General features: G+C 35.9%; 1 protein-coding gene across 2 annotated transcripts in view; it reads left to right on the forward strand.

Moving 5' to 3' along the window:
- The window catches only part of TTC3 (tetratricopeptide repeat domain 3), a 68,775-nt gene that overhangs the window by 38,929 nt on the left and 13,321 nt on the right, over positions 1-16,525 (forward strand). For both annotated transcript variants that reach the window (XM_081951304.1, XM_081951303.1), the window contains 12 exons: positions 395-519; positions 627-944; positions 2,864-3,133; positions 4,530-4,576; positions 5,166-5,219; positions 5,778-5,854; positions 8,986-9,141; positions 10,919-11,690; positions 13,132-13,197; positions 14,028-14,177; positions 14,941-15,080; positions 16,217-16,285. In XM_081951304.1, coding sequence (XP_081807430.1) covers positions 395-519; positions 627-944; positions 2,864-3,133; positions 4,530-4,576; positions 5,166-5,219; positions 5,778-5,854; positions 8,986-9,141; positions 10,919-11,690; positions 13,132-13,197; positions 14,028-14,177; positions 14,941-15,080; positions 16,217-16,285 — 2,244 coding nt within the window. The remainder of the gene's footprint in view (positions 1-394; positions 520-626; positions 945-2,863; positions 3,134-4,529; positions 4,577-5,165; positions 5,220-5,777; positions 5,855-8,985; positions 9,142-10,918; positions 11,691-13,131; positions 13,198-14,027; positions 14,178-14,940; positions 15,081-16,216; positions 16,286-16,525) is intronic.

Here is a 16,525-nt window from a genome sequence, read left to right on the forward strand (position 1 = left end):
GGTTCTTTTGGAATCTTATGTGTCATTTCATGAAGCATATATTAGTTGTGTAAATCTTAAATGTCCATATTAGCTCGTATTAGGCTATAGACAATTATCCTGGTTACTAAAGTTCATGTACATTTTAATTAATAAATGATGACACATTTTAATATTAAAGATTATATCACCTACTTGTCAAAATGTTTCTGAATTTCATCTTCATTGAGATCTGTCCATATGCCTGTTGCTCTCACATAGCTCCTGGGCTAATTCCTCTTTGTTTTCTCAAACAGCAATTGGGCAAGAGAATTTATGTATTTTAAGCATTAATGGTTTTGATTTTTCAGTGGTGACTTATATGCTTATATTGTTAAATGACATGTAAGGCTCAGTCTTTATCGCTTTGTATCAGTTTTAGGAAGTTACAAGTGAAAGAAGAGAAAAAACTAAAAAGGAAATTTATAAAAGAAGCAGTGTCCTTCAGAAATCTTGAAGTATTTCACAGAAGTAACGTGACAAAAGATGATAGCTCTAAAGGTATCTGAATATAGATCTTTCTTTTGAGAATATCTGCATATATCTATATATTTATGCTTTGTTTATATCACGAAAGTTTGCCCATCACAAAATTTGCTTTATCTTAGGAAATATTCCAAAGAATTTTTTTGTTGAGGATCCAATCCTACAAAGTATTGGACAGTATAAAATGACTATACAAGATGGTGTACGTGATGCCTTCAAACTTCTGATTGAATTGCTTTCATGGTGGGTACTTAGTGAAGAGGATTATGCACTCTTTTCAACAAGTCGTCTATCATCGGCTGAAATAATGGACCAGCTCATAAGCTTTTTAATTGCTAAAAATGATAGAGTGAAGACAAGAATTTTTGTACATGTTGTAAGTGAATTTGAAGAGGTGGATCCTAAGCTACATGGCTGGATGAAACATCTTGATAATAATGGTATGGTCATGTTTTCCATAATCCTGTAATAAATCCTTTATTGTTTCACGCTAGGACTATTAAGTATTGTAGCTTGTTGGAATTTATGAATGAGGTTTGTTTATCTTAAAGAAGAGACTTTTCTTAGCTGTTGTAAACTTGGAACTATTCTTATTAATTCTGATCTGCAAATTCCCTTATGCTTTGTTCTTAATGAAAGTTAAGATTATTACAGGTAGTCCCCCACTTACAACCATTTGGTTAGTGACCTTCAAAGTAACAATGGCACTGAAAAAAGTGACTTATGACTGCTTTTCATACTTTTGCACAGTATCCCCATGTCACAAGATCAAAATTCGGATGCTTGGCAACTGGTTCTTATTTATGATGGTTACAGTGTTCTGGGGTCACGTGAGCTGACAAGCAAAGTCAATGGGAAAGCCAGATTCACTTAACAACTGTGTTACTAACAGCTACAGTGATTCGCTTAACAACTGTGGCAAGTTCATAAAATGGGGCAAAGTTTACTTAGCAACTGTCTTGCTTAGCAACATAAATTTTGGGCTCAGCTTTGGTTGTAAGACTGTCTGTATTTAAATATAAAAGGAAAAGGTGATATGAATCTTGAAAAGGTATTCCCTCAGTGGGCAGCCTGCTAGTGCTCTGCACTGGGACCTCCAGCAAAGCAAAGTGCCTACTGTACCCAAAGGCATGTGGAGATAATCCAGCACAGCTTTCAGAGCAGCCAAGTGGGCCTTGCAAAGGTGCAACTGCTGGAGTGCTTCAAAGAAAGGAGCTTCATTTCCACTAATCTGCTTTGTGAAGTGACTCTTAAAAGCTTTCATAGGCCTAATATTGTAGTGACATACTGCTTCCCTTTTCTGTCTGTCGGCTCACCCTAGGAGCCATCCAGGCAGAAAGACATTTTTTTTATGTTGCCTTGTTACATTTGTGTTGCATTTGTGCTGATAAATAAATGTACCCTTTATTTATTTATCAGTACAAATGCAACACACACACACACACACACACACACACACACACACACACACACACATACACACACACACACGTTATATCTGATGAAAATAAAATATATCCTAAAGCAGGTATAATTACACCTATCATAATTACAGTCTTATCAAAAGGAAACATTCCCTTAAAATAAGTCACATTAAATCTTTCGAGGGACTAAAATCTATCTTGGCTGCCAATTTTTTCTTTTAAGTTTCTTGTCAGAAATTCTTTCTAATTTGTTTGTTATAATATGCTATTTAGAGTGGCATGATTTCAACAGATTTAAGAATAGTTTCCTGTATAGATTTTTAATTTGTTATGGCAATGCAGGATCAGGAGCTAGAGGAGTTAGATGGAAATTGTCACATTTGTTTTACTCTAGTGATTTTCTTTCTCCCTTAAAATCTATGCCATTTTTATTATGACTAATCTAAAACCAGAATGTTTCCAGAAACTATATGTAAATTAAAGTTATTTTATTTACTTTATATAATAGCATGTACAGTATCTCCAGCATAATTAACTTCTATTTCAAAAGGGTAAATGTTTTTTTTAATTGAAGGTTTTTATTATTTTTCGTATCTCTTTAGGAAAAAGAGTGGTGCAAAGTAAAATACAATAGTAATATGAAAATAGCAATTAATGTAATATTCTCTACTGCAGCCACAAATGTGTTCTCTAAAAAGTATTCAAAAATATTCAAAACCTCCCAAAATAATAAGCAGGTTATCACTCAAACCCACACAAACATGCTCCCCCCAAAAAGGGAGGGAGGGAGGGGGAGAGAGAGAGAGAGAGAGAAATGTAAACCAGATGATAAATTATAATCTTCACATGAACCTTATTAGTACTACTATGCTGCTATTATTATTATTATTATTATTATTATTATTATTATTATTACTGTTTCTATTATTTTTCAGGTTTAAAAGCTACTGAATTTTTTCTCTCAGAATATTTCACTTACATTCTACAGATTGATTTTAATTCAGTAGCAGTCCTCTGGAATGAGAAATATGGTATTAAACTCAGCAGAACGTTCCCTTGCTTATCTGAAGATGTACATGAAATAATAACATACTTAGAGGAGTTGTCATTTACAGAACTTCGCTACTTAGTGTGGTTATTAGAAGAAAATAGAAAGTGTTTCCCATGTCTTCATCAATGTTTAGATGATTATTTTGATAACCTGGGTAAGTGTGCAAGGATGCATAAAAAGTACTCTTATGAAATATTTGTCATCAATTTGAAAGAAATCCCCAGAAATAACTTGGCAGAAAAGAATAGCTGGTTTTTAAGGTAATGTCAGGCTAGACAGGAAGCACCCACACCCCTCCTCTCGCTCACTTTTACTCTCCCAAACATGAGGGAAGTTCTCTTCTGAAAAAGGTTCAGGACCCGTCTTCTTTTGACCTCACATTTCATTTCTCAGACCATTGCCTAGGCCAGGGGTGTCCAAACTTGGCAACTTTAAGACTTGTGGACTTCAACTCCCAGAATTCCCCAGCCAGTGGGGAATTCTGGGAGTTGAAGTCCACAAGTCTTAAAGTTGCCAAGTTTGGACACCCCTGGCCTAGGCTGTGGCCTTTCCTCTCAAGATTTCCCCACATAACATTAGAAATAGTAATGTTTTGGGTGAGGGGTAGATTATGATGTTGATATAGAGATTAGGAAAAATGTAGCAATGCATAGGTAATGTTGGGTATATAAACTCTCAGCATATGTTTGATGGGGATGGAAGTTTATTTTGATTACCATATTTTCAGAGTATAAGATGCACCTTTCCCTCCCCCCAAAAAAGAGGGTGAAAATCTGGGTGCGTCTTATACACTGAACACAGCATTTTTGGCCTCCCAAAACCCTGTCCCCTTCACAAAAATGGACATGCAGAGGGTTTGGGAGGCCTGCAAAGTGCTCCTGGGAGCTGGGGAGGGCAAAAACAAGCGAAAAATGGGCCTTTTTTTTTTGGCTTGTTTTTGCCCCCCCCCCCCAGCCCCCAGGAGCACTCTACAAGCTTCCTAAAGGCTATGAAAGCCCTTTGGGGGACAAAAAATGAACCTGTTTTTGCAAAAAACTGTCTGTTTTGGGCTTATTTTTGCCCCTCCCCCCAGCCCCCAGGAGCACTTTGCAGGCCTCTCAAATTCTGCATGCCCCGTTTTTCACAAAAAATGAGGTGTGCAGAGGGTTTGGGGAGGTCTGCAGAGTGCAAAAACCTTTTTTAAAAATGTACCTCTTCAAAATCTTGGTGCGTCTTATACTCCAGTGCATCTTATATTCCAAGAATACGGTATACCTTTGACTATGATTTAGTTGTGTTTGTTGTATATATAATGGCAGGTTTGCTGGTTTATTGATTTCTGTAGTCATAGGCATGGAGAATCACGTCTTTAAGCCTATTTTGCATATTGTATTGAAATTATTGTTTGACTTTAATTCACAACAATAACTGTTGAATTCTGACTATAAAAGCAAAAGTGCTATCTGAGTGGAGTGAGCCCTGGGATTTAGTATTTTTTGAAAGAATACTTTATAATATTTTGTGCTTTTTGTATATTTTCTTACAATAAATAAAAATTATTTCTTCAATAGATAATCCTTTTATTGTGTTAAGGAAGGAATATACTGAAACTACTTCAGTAAGTTTATTTTTTTGTTTATCTCAGTTGCATTTAAAATGTGAATGAATTAATAATTCTAAGAAGTTTAGAAGAAATAGACAATGTTAAACTTCCTATTAATTTTAGATTTGGTGTCCCATATATTATTTTACAGCTAATCCCAAATAGGTTTTGTCAGTTTTGTCTTAGATGTAACAAATTAGAAAAGAGGGAGAGTACTAATGTACTTGTATTTACCTTATGAGAGTCAAAGTTCATTTTATGGGCTATTCTGGGAACAGAATGCTGGCAGCTGGATCTTTGGCCTGATTCAGCACAGTTCATCTATATATTCAAGGCTTCTGTTTTCTTATTTACACAATTAATAAACAGCCGGTATACGGGGTCTGTTTATTTCTCATATGTAATGGTAATGTTTTGACATCAGTGATCACTGGGTTCTTTTCATTATTGTTCAATAATCAATAATCAAAGCCCATAATGTTCCCAACAGTTCCAATGAAAAAAATAATTATTATTAGCCTGAAAAAAAGAGCAGGTTTTTTTCTGTATAATGTTTTGGTGTGACATGGTAAATGCTAAACATTAAATTTCTTTTTTCTTCTAGAATAATGCAATCAAAGTTAAAAACAAAAACCGGAAAAAATCAAAAGGATCCAAGGTAAATAGTTTTAAAATACATCCACAATATTAAATCTAACAAATATCATCTGCTTTGTTTTCTTTACATTTCTTTCTGCTTAATGGCGGGAGACCATTTTTCTATGTTTTGTTTTATGTTTCAAAAACAATGTGTAATGGCACCTTTAGTACTTGACAGCTTCAAAATTTGTCGAATTGGGTACTCAATGCATTTTGAAGGAAAATTCTTGTCTTAGTAGTCATCAGTAATCATCAAGATAGCTGAAGAGTTAGCTAAAAGTAGTCCCCACAGTAATCATTAATATTTTAGTCTTTTTGGGTTCCAAGTTCCACTGAAGTTGGCTGCAGTTGTAAATAATGTCAAAATTCAGTGCAGAAGGAACAACAATTGGCATTTTTCTTAAAATGTATATTTAGTTTTGAGAAATAAATAGTTTTAATCAATTCTGCAGATATAAAATGCTATTTGTTACTCATGTATTCAAAGGTATTTGCAGTATAGAAGTAGGCCTAGTTAATTTTAATTACGGTTTGCCTGATTTTTATTTTTAAACAAGTTTTTCTGTTCTTAATTTAGGCTATTTTAGTTGTCTCTGGTGGAGTTGGTACAGTAGCTCAAGAAGAAGACAATATATTTTCTGAAGAAAATACGTTGTAAGTTGTGGTGCATGAAAATACAATACAATACAATACAATAGCAGAGTTGGAAGGGACCTTGGAGGTCTTCTAGTCCAACCCCTGCCTAGGCAGAAAACCCTATACTGTTCCAGACAAATGGCTATCTAAAATCTTCTTAAAGACTTCCAGTGTTGCGGCATTCACAACTTCTAGAGGCAAGCTGTTCCACTGATTAATTGTTCTAACTGTCAGGAAATTTCTCCTCAGTTCTAAGTTGCTTCTCTCCTTGATTAGTTTCCACCCATTGCTTCTTGTCCTACCCTCAGGTGCCTTGGAGAATAGTTTGATTCCCTCTTCTTTGTGGCAACCCCTGAGATATTGGAACACTGCTATGTCTCCCCTATGCATTCTTCAAAAAAAAATCTAACCTTAATTAGATTCAGAAAAATATTTTTGTGTGTGGAGACTATATATATGTATGTATGTATATGTATATGTATATGTATATGTATATGTATATGTATATATGTATATATGTGTGTGTGTGTATGTATGTGTGTGTGTGTGTGTGTTGTATTTGGGCTGATAAATAAAGAAAGGCAACATTAAAAATATGGTTTTCTGCCTGGATGGTCTCCTGCAGTGAGCCGATAGACAGAAAGGGGGAGTAGTGAGTTCACTCCCATATTTGGGCATACCAGGGGTTGTAACACACACACACACATACATACATACATACATATATAGGTAAAACTCGAAAAATTAGAATATCGTGCAAAAGTTCATTTATTTCAGTAATGCAACTTAAAAGGTGAAACTAATATATGAGATAAGACTTATTACATGCAAAGCAAGATAGTTCAAGCCGTGATTTGTCATAATTGTGATGATTATGGCTTACAGCTCATGAAAACCCCAAATCCACCATCTCAGAAAATTAGATTACTACATGCAATCAATAAAACAAGGATTGTACATAATCCCTCACTACGCAGGAGTAGGCTGCACTTCATAGACCAGGAAACATAGTTTGTTCCATCCAACTGGGTTATCAGTGATAGACTTGTTGATGGATCGTGTGCCATCTTCTCCACGATAGTACAATCACAAACTAAACAGCTGTCTGTATACGGTATTGCGTATCAACACCAATTCTCTTTTAGCTACGTCTGGTACAACCTGGGCCCATAACCAGTGTTAGGTAAGCTTCCCGTTAGGAGGGCAAGTGTGCAGAGAAGCATAATGAGAGTTGTGTTGGAGAACACACAAACCAGCATACAGAGCCACTGCAGTTTAAATAGGTTCTTACTTTTGTGGAAAATAGAGGTATTCAGAGTTCAATTTACTTATGGTTCAGTCAGTCGGTTATCAATGTTCTCAGTTAAGGAATGATCCTTCGAACACAGTCCAGTATCATATAATCAGTTCAGCACACAAAGTTGCTAACAGTAGCAAAACTCACAGTAACTCACGATATATCTAACAAGCAGTATTCACCGATCAGCATCTAACAAACAGAGAGCTAACAGTCATTCTGGCTCCAACTTATGGCTGCTTGAGGTAACAGCAACCAATGACATTATAGCAGTACTTAAAGCTACACAGTACTACCATCATGGTTTATATATTGCTGACCCAACTGTTAGCTTACATTCCTAACACCAAGGACCCAGAGTATGGAGGAAGAATGGAGAGGCCAATCAAGCACAGTAATCCCACGGTCATTGAACCAGGTTTTGGTGCTTTTGGCAAAATTGCTCTCATCAGAAAAGAGGACTTTGGACCACTGAGCAACAGGACTTTGGACCACTGTGCTTCATTAAGACCAGGGTCAACGCAACCATCTACCAGGAGATTTTGGATCACTTCATGCTTCCTTCCGCAGACAAGCTTTATGGGGATGCTGTCTTCATTTTCCAGCTGCCCACACTGCCAAAAGCACCAAAACCTGATTCAATGACTGTTGGATTACTGTGCTTGATTGGCCAGCAAACTCGCCTGACCTGAACCCCATAGAGAATCTATGGGGCATTGCCAAGAGAAAGATGAGAGACATGAGACCGAACAATGCAGAAGAGCTGAAGGCCTCTATTGAAGCATCCTGGTCTTCCATAACACCTCAGCAGTGCCACAGGCTGATAGCTTCCATGCCACACCACATTGAGGCAGTAATTGCTGCAAAAGGGGCCCAAGCCAAGTATTGAGTAGATATGCATGCTTATACTTTTCAGAGGTCCGATATTGTTCTATGTACAATCCTTGTTTTATTGATTGCATGTAATATTCTAATTTTCTGAGATGGTGGATTTGGGGCTTTCATTAGCTGTAAGCCATAATCATCACAATTATGACAAATCACGGCTTGAACTATCTTGCTTTGCATGTAATAAGTCTTATCTCATATATTAGTTTCACCTTTTAAGTTGCATTACTGAAATAAATGAACTTTTGCACGATATTCTAATTTTTCGAGTTTCACCTGTATATATATTCATAACCTATCTTTAAAGCATCTAAAACATACAGTGCCCTACCCAATGTAAGACATACATTTTTGCCTCAAAATGATTCCATTTTATGTGCAGTTGTTTCCCTTTGACAGTGAAAAGCTCTTTGATTTGCAAAAGCTTCCCTCAAAAGGAAAAGATATAAGGCAGCTTTTCCTGATATTCTGCTTCTTTTTGGAAACTGTTTAGGAATAGAATAGAAAATAATGAATGAGGGAGGGGGATCAACAAAACATTGCTTCCTTTTCTATTTGCTAAGGGAAATTTATGCTGGATCAAACAGTTCTTCACTGTTGGATAGGCACCAGAAAATACAATCAAATCATTATTTTTTAATTCTCCTTGTACCTTGAGGAAAGTCTTTAGAATATATAAGATTCAATTCCGATCAGCATCCCACACAAATATTGTGAAAAAATCCTGATTATTCTCTGTTCTGTTCTCTGTTCTAGTAAGTTTGTAAAAGAACCTGCAAAAAAGGTTTCATTCCACTACTAGTTTGCAACTAGTATACTAAACTATTGGCCTATTTTCATTTTGTCATACTGAGAATTCTCAATGTACTGGTCTGATGAAACAATTTACCGGTAACTATAAACTATTTAGACACACCATGGTTTACAGTGCATTATTTTTTACATGGTTTTTTTTTCTCAACAGAAGTTTCATGAATCCACATGAGCCTTTTAGAATCCCAGATGATCTTCATGAACAAGTTATGATATTTGAAACGTTGTATAATAGTGCTTCTTCTAACAACAGTTATCAGAGAATTTTGAACAATTACCCAGATCCAACTTGTGAAAGCTTATATGAGTATGTTCTTATTTTCGCTTTTTAGTTGAGTTCATTATTGGAATCCTTTGGAACATTCTATTTCTTGTATTCTCCCTTTGTGAGATGGTTCTTTATTCCATTTTCCTTTATGTCAACCAAGTTACTGTTTATATTAACTTATTTTTTGCTGGAAATTCTTTTTTAATTGCCAGTAAAGTATTTCTCCCAACTACCGTATTTTTCGGAGTATAAGATGCACCTCCCCCCCCTAAAAGAGGGTGGAAATTTGGGTGTGTCATACACTGAATGTAGCCCCAACCACTCCCCCGCCCCCACCCTTTGGCCTCTGCCTCCCAGCAATTTACCTCCTTGCAGCAAATGGGGAAAATGGGGCTTGCAGAGGCGGCAATAGACTATGACAATCCCTGCAGCCTGAAACAGCTGATATCCGGGAGGCTCATGCGCATTGAAAGTGAAACTTGCATTTTGCTGCACGAGTGCTGCATGAGGCAAATTGCTGGGAGGCAGAGGCAGATTTTTTTTTCTTGTGCTAATCAAGCTGTTTGCGGTTTGCTGCAAATACCTATAGAATGTTCAAATTATTACACTTATTTTTTAAAGACTGCTTTATTATTGTTCTAGAAAACTTAACAAATAAATGCTTGATCTGAAGAGACCTAGTACTATGTATCTTCATTTAAATAGCAGAGAATAACTATACTTCCAGAAAAACACATCAATTTTAACAGCATCTGTATAAGTATAGTCTGAAATGTAACACCACAAACAGTGCATACCTTCTGTACTTTTGCTGTTTGTTGCAAGGAGGCAAATTGCTGGGAAGCAGAGGAGATTTTTTCCCTTGTTTTCCTCCCCAAAAGCTAGGTGCGTCTTATACTCCAAAAATATGGTATGTTCACCTGTTGTAGCTTGGCACCTATATATGAAAGTATCTGATGCTCCCCATACCAGGATTTAATACAAAGTTTGCTAATTGCCTTAAGGTGCAAATTGTTTTTATAGAACAAGTTGCATTGTAATGGCTTCAAACATTGAATTTTGTTTACAGTTCTCTTTTGACCAAGTTTCTACTAGCAACATGGAAAGAGAAGCGGGGCAGTCCCAGATGACTACTTCCTTGAAATCTCTGCATGTTTGTTTAATACTTGAATTGAGCCATTCATTTATAACACTTCCTTTCAAAAATGTGTGGATATTTCAGGATGCATTCAGACAATGCTACAGTATCAAGAAAAACTGTCCAACTTCTCCTGCAACATGATATTTGGAAAGCCCTGTTAGTGTTTAATACAAAATAACACAAAGTCTATTTTCTAATTTGTAGATATTTTTATATTTCAAACTGGAATTCTTAAGATTTCCACACTCTGTTACTCCTTAACAACAAGCACTTAAAACAGGGGTGTCCAAACTTGGGAACTTTAAGACTTGAGGACTTCAACTCCCAGAATTCCCCAGCCAGCCATGCTGGCTGGGGAATTCTGGGAGTTGAAGTCCACAAGTCTTAAAGTTCCCAAGTTTGGACACCCCTGACTTAAAAGGTAAATCAGTAACAAACAGCTGACTTTATGGCTGCATCATTCCAAATCAAATACTTTTTTCGGCCTCCATCTATTTGAATAATATGCAATATTTCTGAATGCAGCTTCTTTGAAATATAAGAATGAAAGAATTTCCCCATTTCTTACCTAAATGTCAATTGTTCTAAACACTTTTGAGCAATCTAATTGCATATATACAGATTATGAATGCTCTTTTTTTTGGTATTAAAATTATATTTTGATTACTTTCACAGCTATTTTTCTCAAATCTTGGAAGAACATGGTCCCATGGAAATTGATAATCCACTATTAGTTGGGGAATATGAAGATTTCCCCACAGACACTCGTAGGATAGTGGAGAATGCTGGTGGTCTAAAATCTTTTCTTCTGGGATCTCTACGTTTTGTTATGGTGGATGATCTTATTGGATCGATGAAACACGCAATTATGCTGCAGGAAAATACAGAAGTCATTGAAATGGATGAAAATAATTATTCAGAAAGCCCATACTGTCATGAAAACAACTTCCATATCATTTCCAGTTTAAATCCAACTGCTAAGGAATTTAAGCCTGTTTCTTTTATTAATAAGCCTTATATTTCAACATCTACAAATAATTTAGAATATGTGACTATTAGCCAGTCCTATAGTCCTTTTGCTTCCTCATATTCCTTTTCTAGTCAAACTGACAATACACCAGCTGTATCTCCAGTGCCATTTATGCCAGATATTTCTGAAGAAACCGATTATATATATATAGATTGTAACACTTATCTTGATGCTGATTCAGAAGCAACACCTAACAAGTGTAATGTTGATAAATTTACCACAGCTGATCAAGTACATACATTTCAGAACAGTCCTTGTATAGCAGTGAAATTGGACATTCCCACTTGCACAAATAATCTTGACCAGATTGAGGACCATGATTGTAATGATGCTGAATGCAGTTCTGTTACCAAAATAAAAACAGAGAATAAATCTCTAGCAAGAAACAATCCCCGTTCAAGGATGATTGCTATACAGGTGAGAAAAATGCATTATGTTGTGCATATTCATTAACTTAATACTTTCTTCCTTTTTAGATTTGACCACTTAATGTATATACTGTACAGTACTACAGTGGTAAAATATACTTCGTTTCAAACTGGAAGCATTCCATCATGTTGCCAAAATTTTACCAAACCCTTCTAGAATGATTATAGTCTGACAGAAACAACACATGGAATGTTTGGGTTTCAGACAAAACAGAATCTGTAAGGATCAGTTTGCACATTATATTGATAGACATTGATTTGATTTTGATGCATCTCATATGTACTGGCTAATTGCATATGCTTAATTACTGAAAAATCAAGTGCAGCTCAAGTAATGGATTTTTTTTTTTGCATTTTGGTATACACAAGCTGTGTGATTCTGCTTCAAATGCTCTTTGGAAGCGATGAGTCAGATCTTGGTGGTGATAGGCCAGAATACAAGGAGATTCCAAAATGATCTGTCTCAGCCATATTTCGTTTGCTCCTCTGCTGGTATGCATTTTCCACAGAGAACATAGGCTTCAACTCAAATGAAAGTTTCCATTCTCATTCCATATGCTAAAATGCTGCCCACCCCATCTCCAATTTCAACATTGTTCTAGGAAGAATCTTTATTCTTAGCCCAGAAGGAAGCATAAAAAAACACCCTTACTACAGCCCTGTACCTTCATAGTCCAAAGATCTGGTGTTTCTGGTCATTGTCAAAGTAGAATAAAAATATAAGCTTCTTTGATACCTTAGGGTTCTTTTGACATCTCTTCTGCTCAGTATTATAATCAAAATGCACCAAAAGCAATAGACATATTTTGTGCTTAGAACAATAGCTGCGTCTAGGAAGTTCAGTCTGACAGTTCTCAGTGGCTTGGAATTTCTTATGTTTGACTCAGGAAAAATCAGGAGTTGTTCCAGGATGAATAGGAAAAACTTACATTGCCTTTCCTCTTCTTCCTGCCCCTTTACCAGATGGACTCTGTGCTCCCACAACCAGTCCTGCACCTGATTTTCCTTAAGTACCTTAGCCATGGCGAGCACATTTGAATTCAGTCAGGGCGTACCAACTCAGCCAATCCCTTCCAGTATCTTTCTAATATCTCCAATATTTGGTGATGGTGCATTTTTCCCATTGTTTCCTACTTTTGAGAATGAGGACTACTTGAAAAGCCAAATCACATCTTTCTGGATTATTATCTTTCAGTAATTTGTCAACTCCTTTAATAGCTTATTTTTCTTTGTAAATATCAGAACTATTCTCTTTGTCACATAGTTGCTTATCTTTATGTTGTCTGTCATACTTTATAGAGTTCTGAATATGTGTGTGTGTGTGTGTGTATATACACACACATACACACACATACACATACATACATACACACGTATATATATGTACACACACATTCTGATGAATGTATTTTTGGGCTTTTACATTATAGGTGGATCAAGAACTAACAGATGCTGGAGTTAATACTTTACCTCTTCATCCTTATGAAAGCCAACAAGTAAGTAAACTATCACACTATATAGTGTGTCCAGCAAGATTGAGGTTATTGGTAATCCTTGTCTTTTGACCAGTTGTTTAACAACCATTTGAAGTTGTGATGACCTCAGAAATCATTGCTGGCTATTGTAAAACATTGAGCTATGGTGGTGCAGTGATTAGAATGCAGTACTGCAGGCTACTTCTGCTGACTGTCGGCTGCCTGCAATTTGGCAGTTAGAATCTCACCAGGCTCAAGATTGACTCAGCCTTCCATCCTTCCGAGGTTGGTAAAATGAGGACCCAGATAGTTGGGGGCAATATGTTGACTCTGTAAACTGCTTAGAGAGGACTGAAAGCACTGTATATAAGTCTATATAAGTCTAAGTGCTATTGCTATTGTATTGCTGTACTCCCCCACCCATGGAGTCATATAATCACAATCTGGGTGCTTGGCAACCTGTTGGCACAGCCGGGTTGCCCAGTGCTCTGCAATCATGTGTTGACATTTGCAATTTTCTCTTCCGGCTTCCCTAAAAAGTTAATGGAGTCAGCAGAGAGGATTGTCTCTGAAGGGTGGCTGAAAGAGCTACTTGCCAAGGGATGCTGAATTCCTTCGGAAGGGTGGAGAAATGGAGCTCAGATCATGATACTGTCATTCAACATCCATTTCAGGAGTTCTGTATGAGGAAACTGACACCCTCCTGTGGAGTTCAGAAACTTCAGAGTGCCAGGATTGCAGTAATTTTTATCTATGGCACAATAATAATTTTAGATTGGTTATTGGTGTTTTTATGGTTATGCAAACTGATTAAAGCATTGTAGGAATATAGGATGTAACATATGTTGCAGGGAGATATGTTACGTATGGAGAAAGAACATCATGTACTACAAAAACAACTTAAAGAAGCAATTGAAAAGTATGAACAACTTAAATGTCGAAGTTCCAAAGAGACCAGTATTTTAGAGGAAGAGTTATCACTACTTATTGAAGGAAACAAGGTAATTATTTTTCATCATTAGCAATTATACATATAAAGGGAACCATCATGGTTGCCACTATTATTTGTACAGTTATATGGCCAGCTGTATTTTGTGGCTTTTAAAAAATCTTTTGCTGAAAAAAACTTTGCCATTATAATTCAAACTGTATTTGAAATAATATTGTTTTAAATCCTTTTTCACTGCAACATGGAAGATTATTACACTAAATTATTAATGTACATCTTAAAAGAAAAAAAAGTTGCTTAAGCTATGTACTACAATGAGCTGTGGTGGTGCAGTGGTTAGAATACAATACTGCAGGCTACTTCTGTTGATTGTCTGCTACAAGTTGTTCGATTCTCACCGGCTCAAGATTGACTCATTCTTCCATCCTTCTGAGGTCGGTAAAATGAGGACCTAGATTATTGGGGGCAATATGCTGACTCTGTAAACAGTTTAGACAGGGCTCTAAAGCATTGTGAAGCGGTATACAAGTGCTATAGTTTCTATTATCCTGAAAATCGGATACTTAAAAGAGTTGTTATTTCTTTTGTTATGCAGCAAAGTGACTAAAAACAGTCACTTTGCTTACAGAGAGAGAGAGAGAGAGAGAGAGAGAGAGAGAATTTCAGATGTACAATAATAATTTTACATATCAATGGTTTTCTTTTTAATCCAAATAATTCCTAAACACTGTTTTTTTTAATTCAAACTTGGATATTTTGTTTTAAGAAAGCATTCTATTATGTTGCATGGGGGGAAAATATTTTTTGTTTTACAGCTCAGCAAGAGAGAATTGGATTGGTTTCATCAAGATGCAGAAGTGAACTTTAAAAAATGGCAACAAGAAAAAAAAGAAAAACAAGAAGGATTAAAAGCAGGAAAACAAAAAGTCAGAAAGCTGATAGAAACCAATGAAACGTAAGTTTATTCTGAAAATGAAAATATGTTCAGGTGGTGAGAGGTTAGAGTTAGGATTACAATAGACTTTAGATTTACATATTTTGTAAAGAGTTTATTTCTGAATATAGGTGGTCCTTGGGTTATAATGGCAATTGCAGCTGGAATTGCCATTGCTAAGTGATGTGATCATAAAGCAGAACACCACATGACCACATCACTTGTGAGGGCAATTCCACTAGTTACTATGGTTAAAGGGAGGACCACTTGGATCATAAAATGAAGTCTTCTCTGGACTGAAACTTCCTGCCAGCTTCCCATTGACTTTGCTTGTGGGAAGGTGGCAGGGAATGTCATAAATCATGGTCACATGACTTCAGCTGCCTATGATGGCTGAAGATATATTGTAAGTTCTCCTTGAACAACATGTACAAACACACATGCATACATACGTTTTTGCTCAACTCAAGGCACAAACGTATCTAATACTTCTGGTGGCTCCCTTTTCCCACAACAATAACCTTGAGAGGTGAGTTACTGGCCCTAAGTCCTCCAGCCAATTTTTATGCATAAGGGAGGTCTAGAACTCACAGTCTCCTGGTTTTTAGGCAAGCAGGTTAACCATTATAGTAAAATTGATTCTCAAATCACTTTAATGGTATAGTATTCTAGCTGAATAAATATTAAGACATTTTCAATGTTCTATCATGCAAAATACTGAAAACTTGCAAAAAGCTCCTTGTTTCTTCATATCTTTATCCTAGAAAAGTTTGTTGTGCTAGTAATTCTACCTCCAACTCAATCTATAGAACAATTGGATAAGTTGCTTTATTAGTTTTATTAATGTTAGTATATACCGACATAGTTAATGATGTTGTCAAAAATAGGCTGAATGATTTTCTTTTAGGTATACTGATTTGTCTCTGAAAAGTGCTAGTTAACATACACAATTCATATTGTTGAATATTACTCTGTATGATTCAGTTCTGATCTGTGTATTTTCTTATATGGTTTATGATATAATCTGGTTATCTAAATGTTGAATTTTGGCTGAAAGGGAAAAATCCTGAATATTGTAATATAGTTAAGAAATATTGTATTCAATATCTATATATATGATATTGCTTGTTTGTAAACATCTCTATGTAATAAAACAGATATATGAAAATTATTGATGAGAAGGATAAACAGTACAAAGCATATTTGGATGAATTTCTGGAGATCAGGTAGGCATAAATTTGCTTTAATCTTTAACTCAATATTTCATAAATCGTTTCATGGGTTTGGTAAATGTATACTGTCTATTAAATACTCAGGGATTAATTTCTGGAAAACGCAATTGTTAAGACCACAATGAAGAAACTGTAATCTTGTCCAAAATTAACAGTGAAAAGGCACTTTATAAATCAAGCTGAACATATTTGCTGTGTTTAATTAAACTAAAATTATTTGTTGCTACTTATAAA

This window comes from Natrix helvetica, assembly GCF_964273705.1.
Source record: "Natrix helvetica genome assembly, chromosome: 4".
NCBI lineage: Eukaryota > Metazoa > Chordata > Lepidosauria > Squamata > Natricidae > Natrix > Natrix helvetica.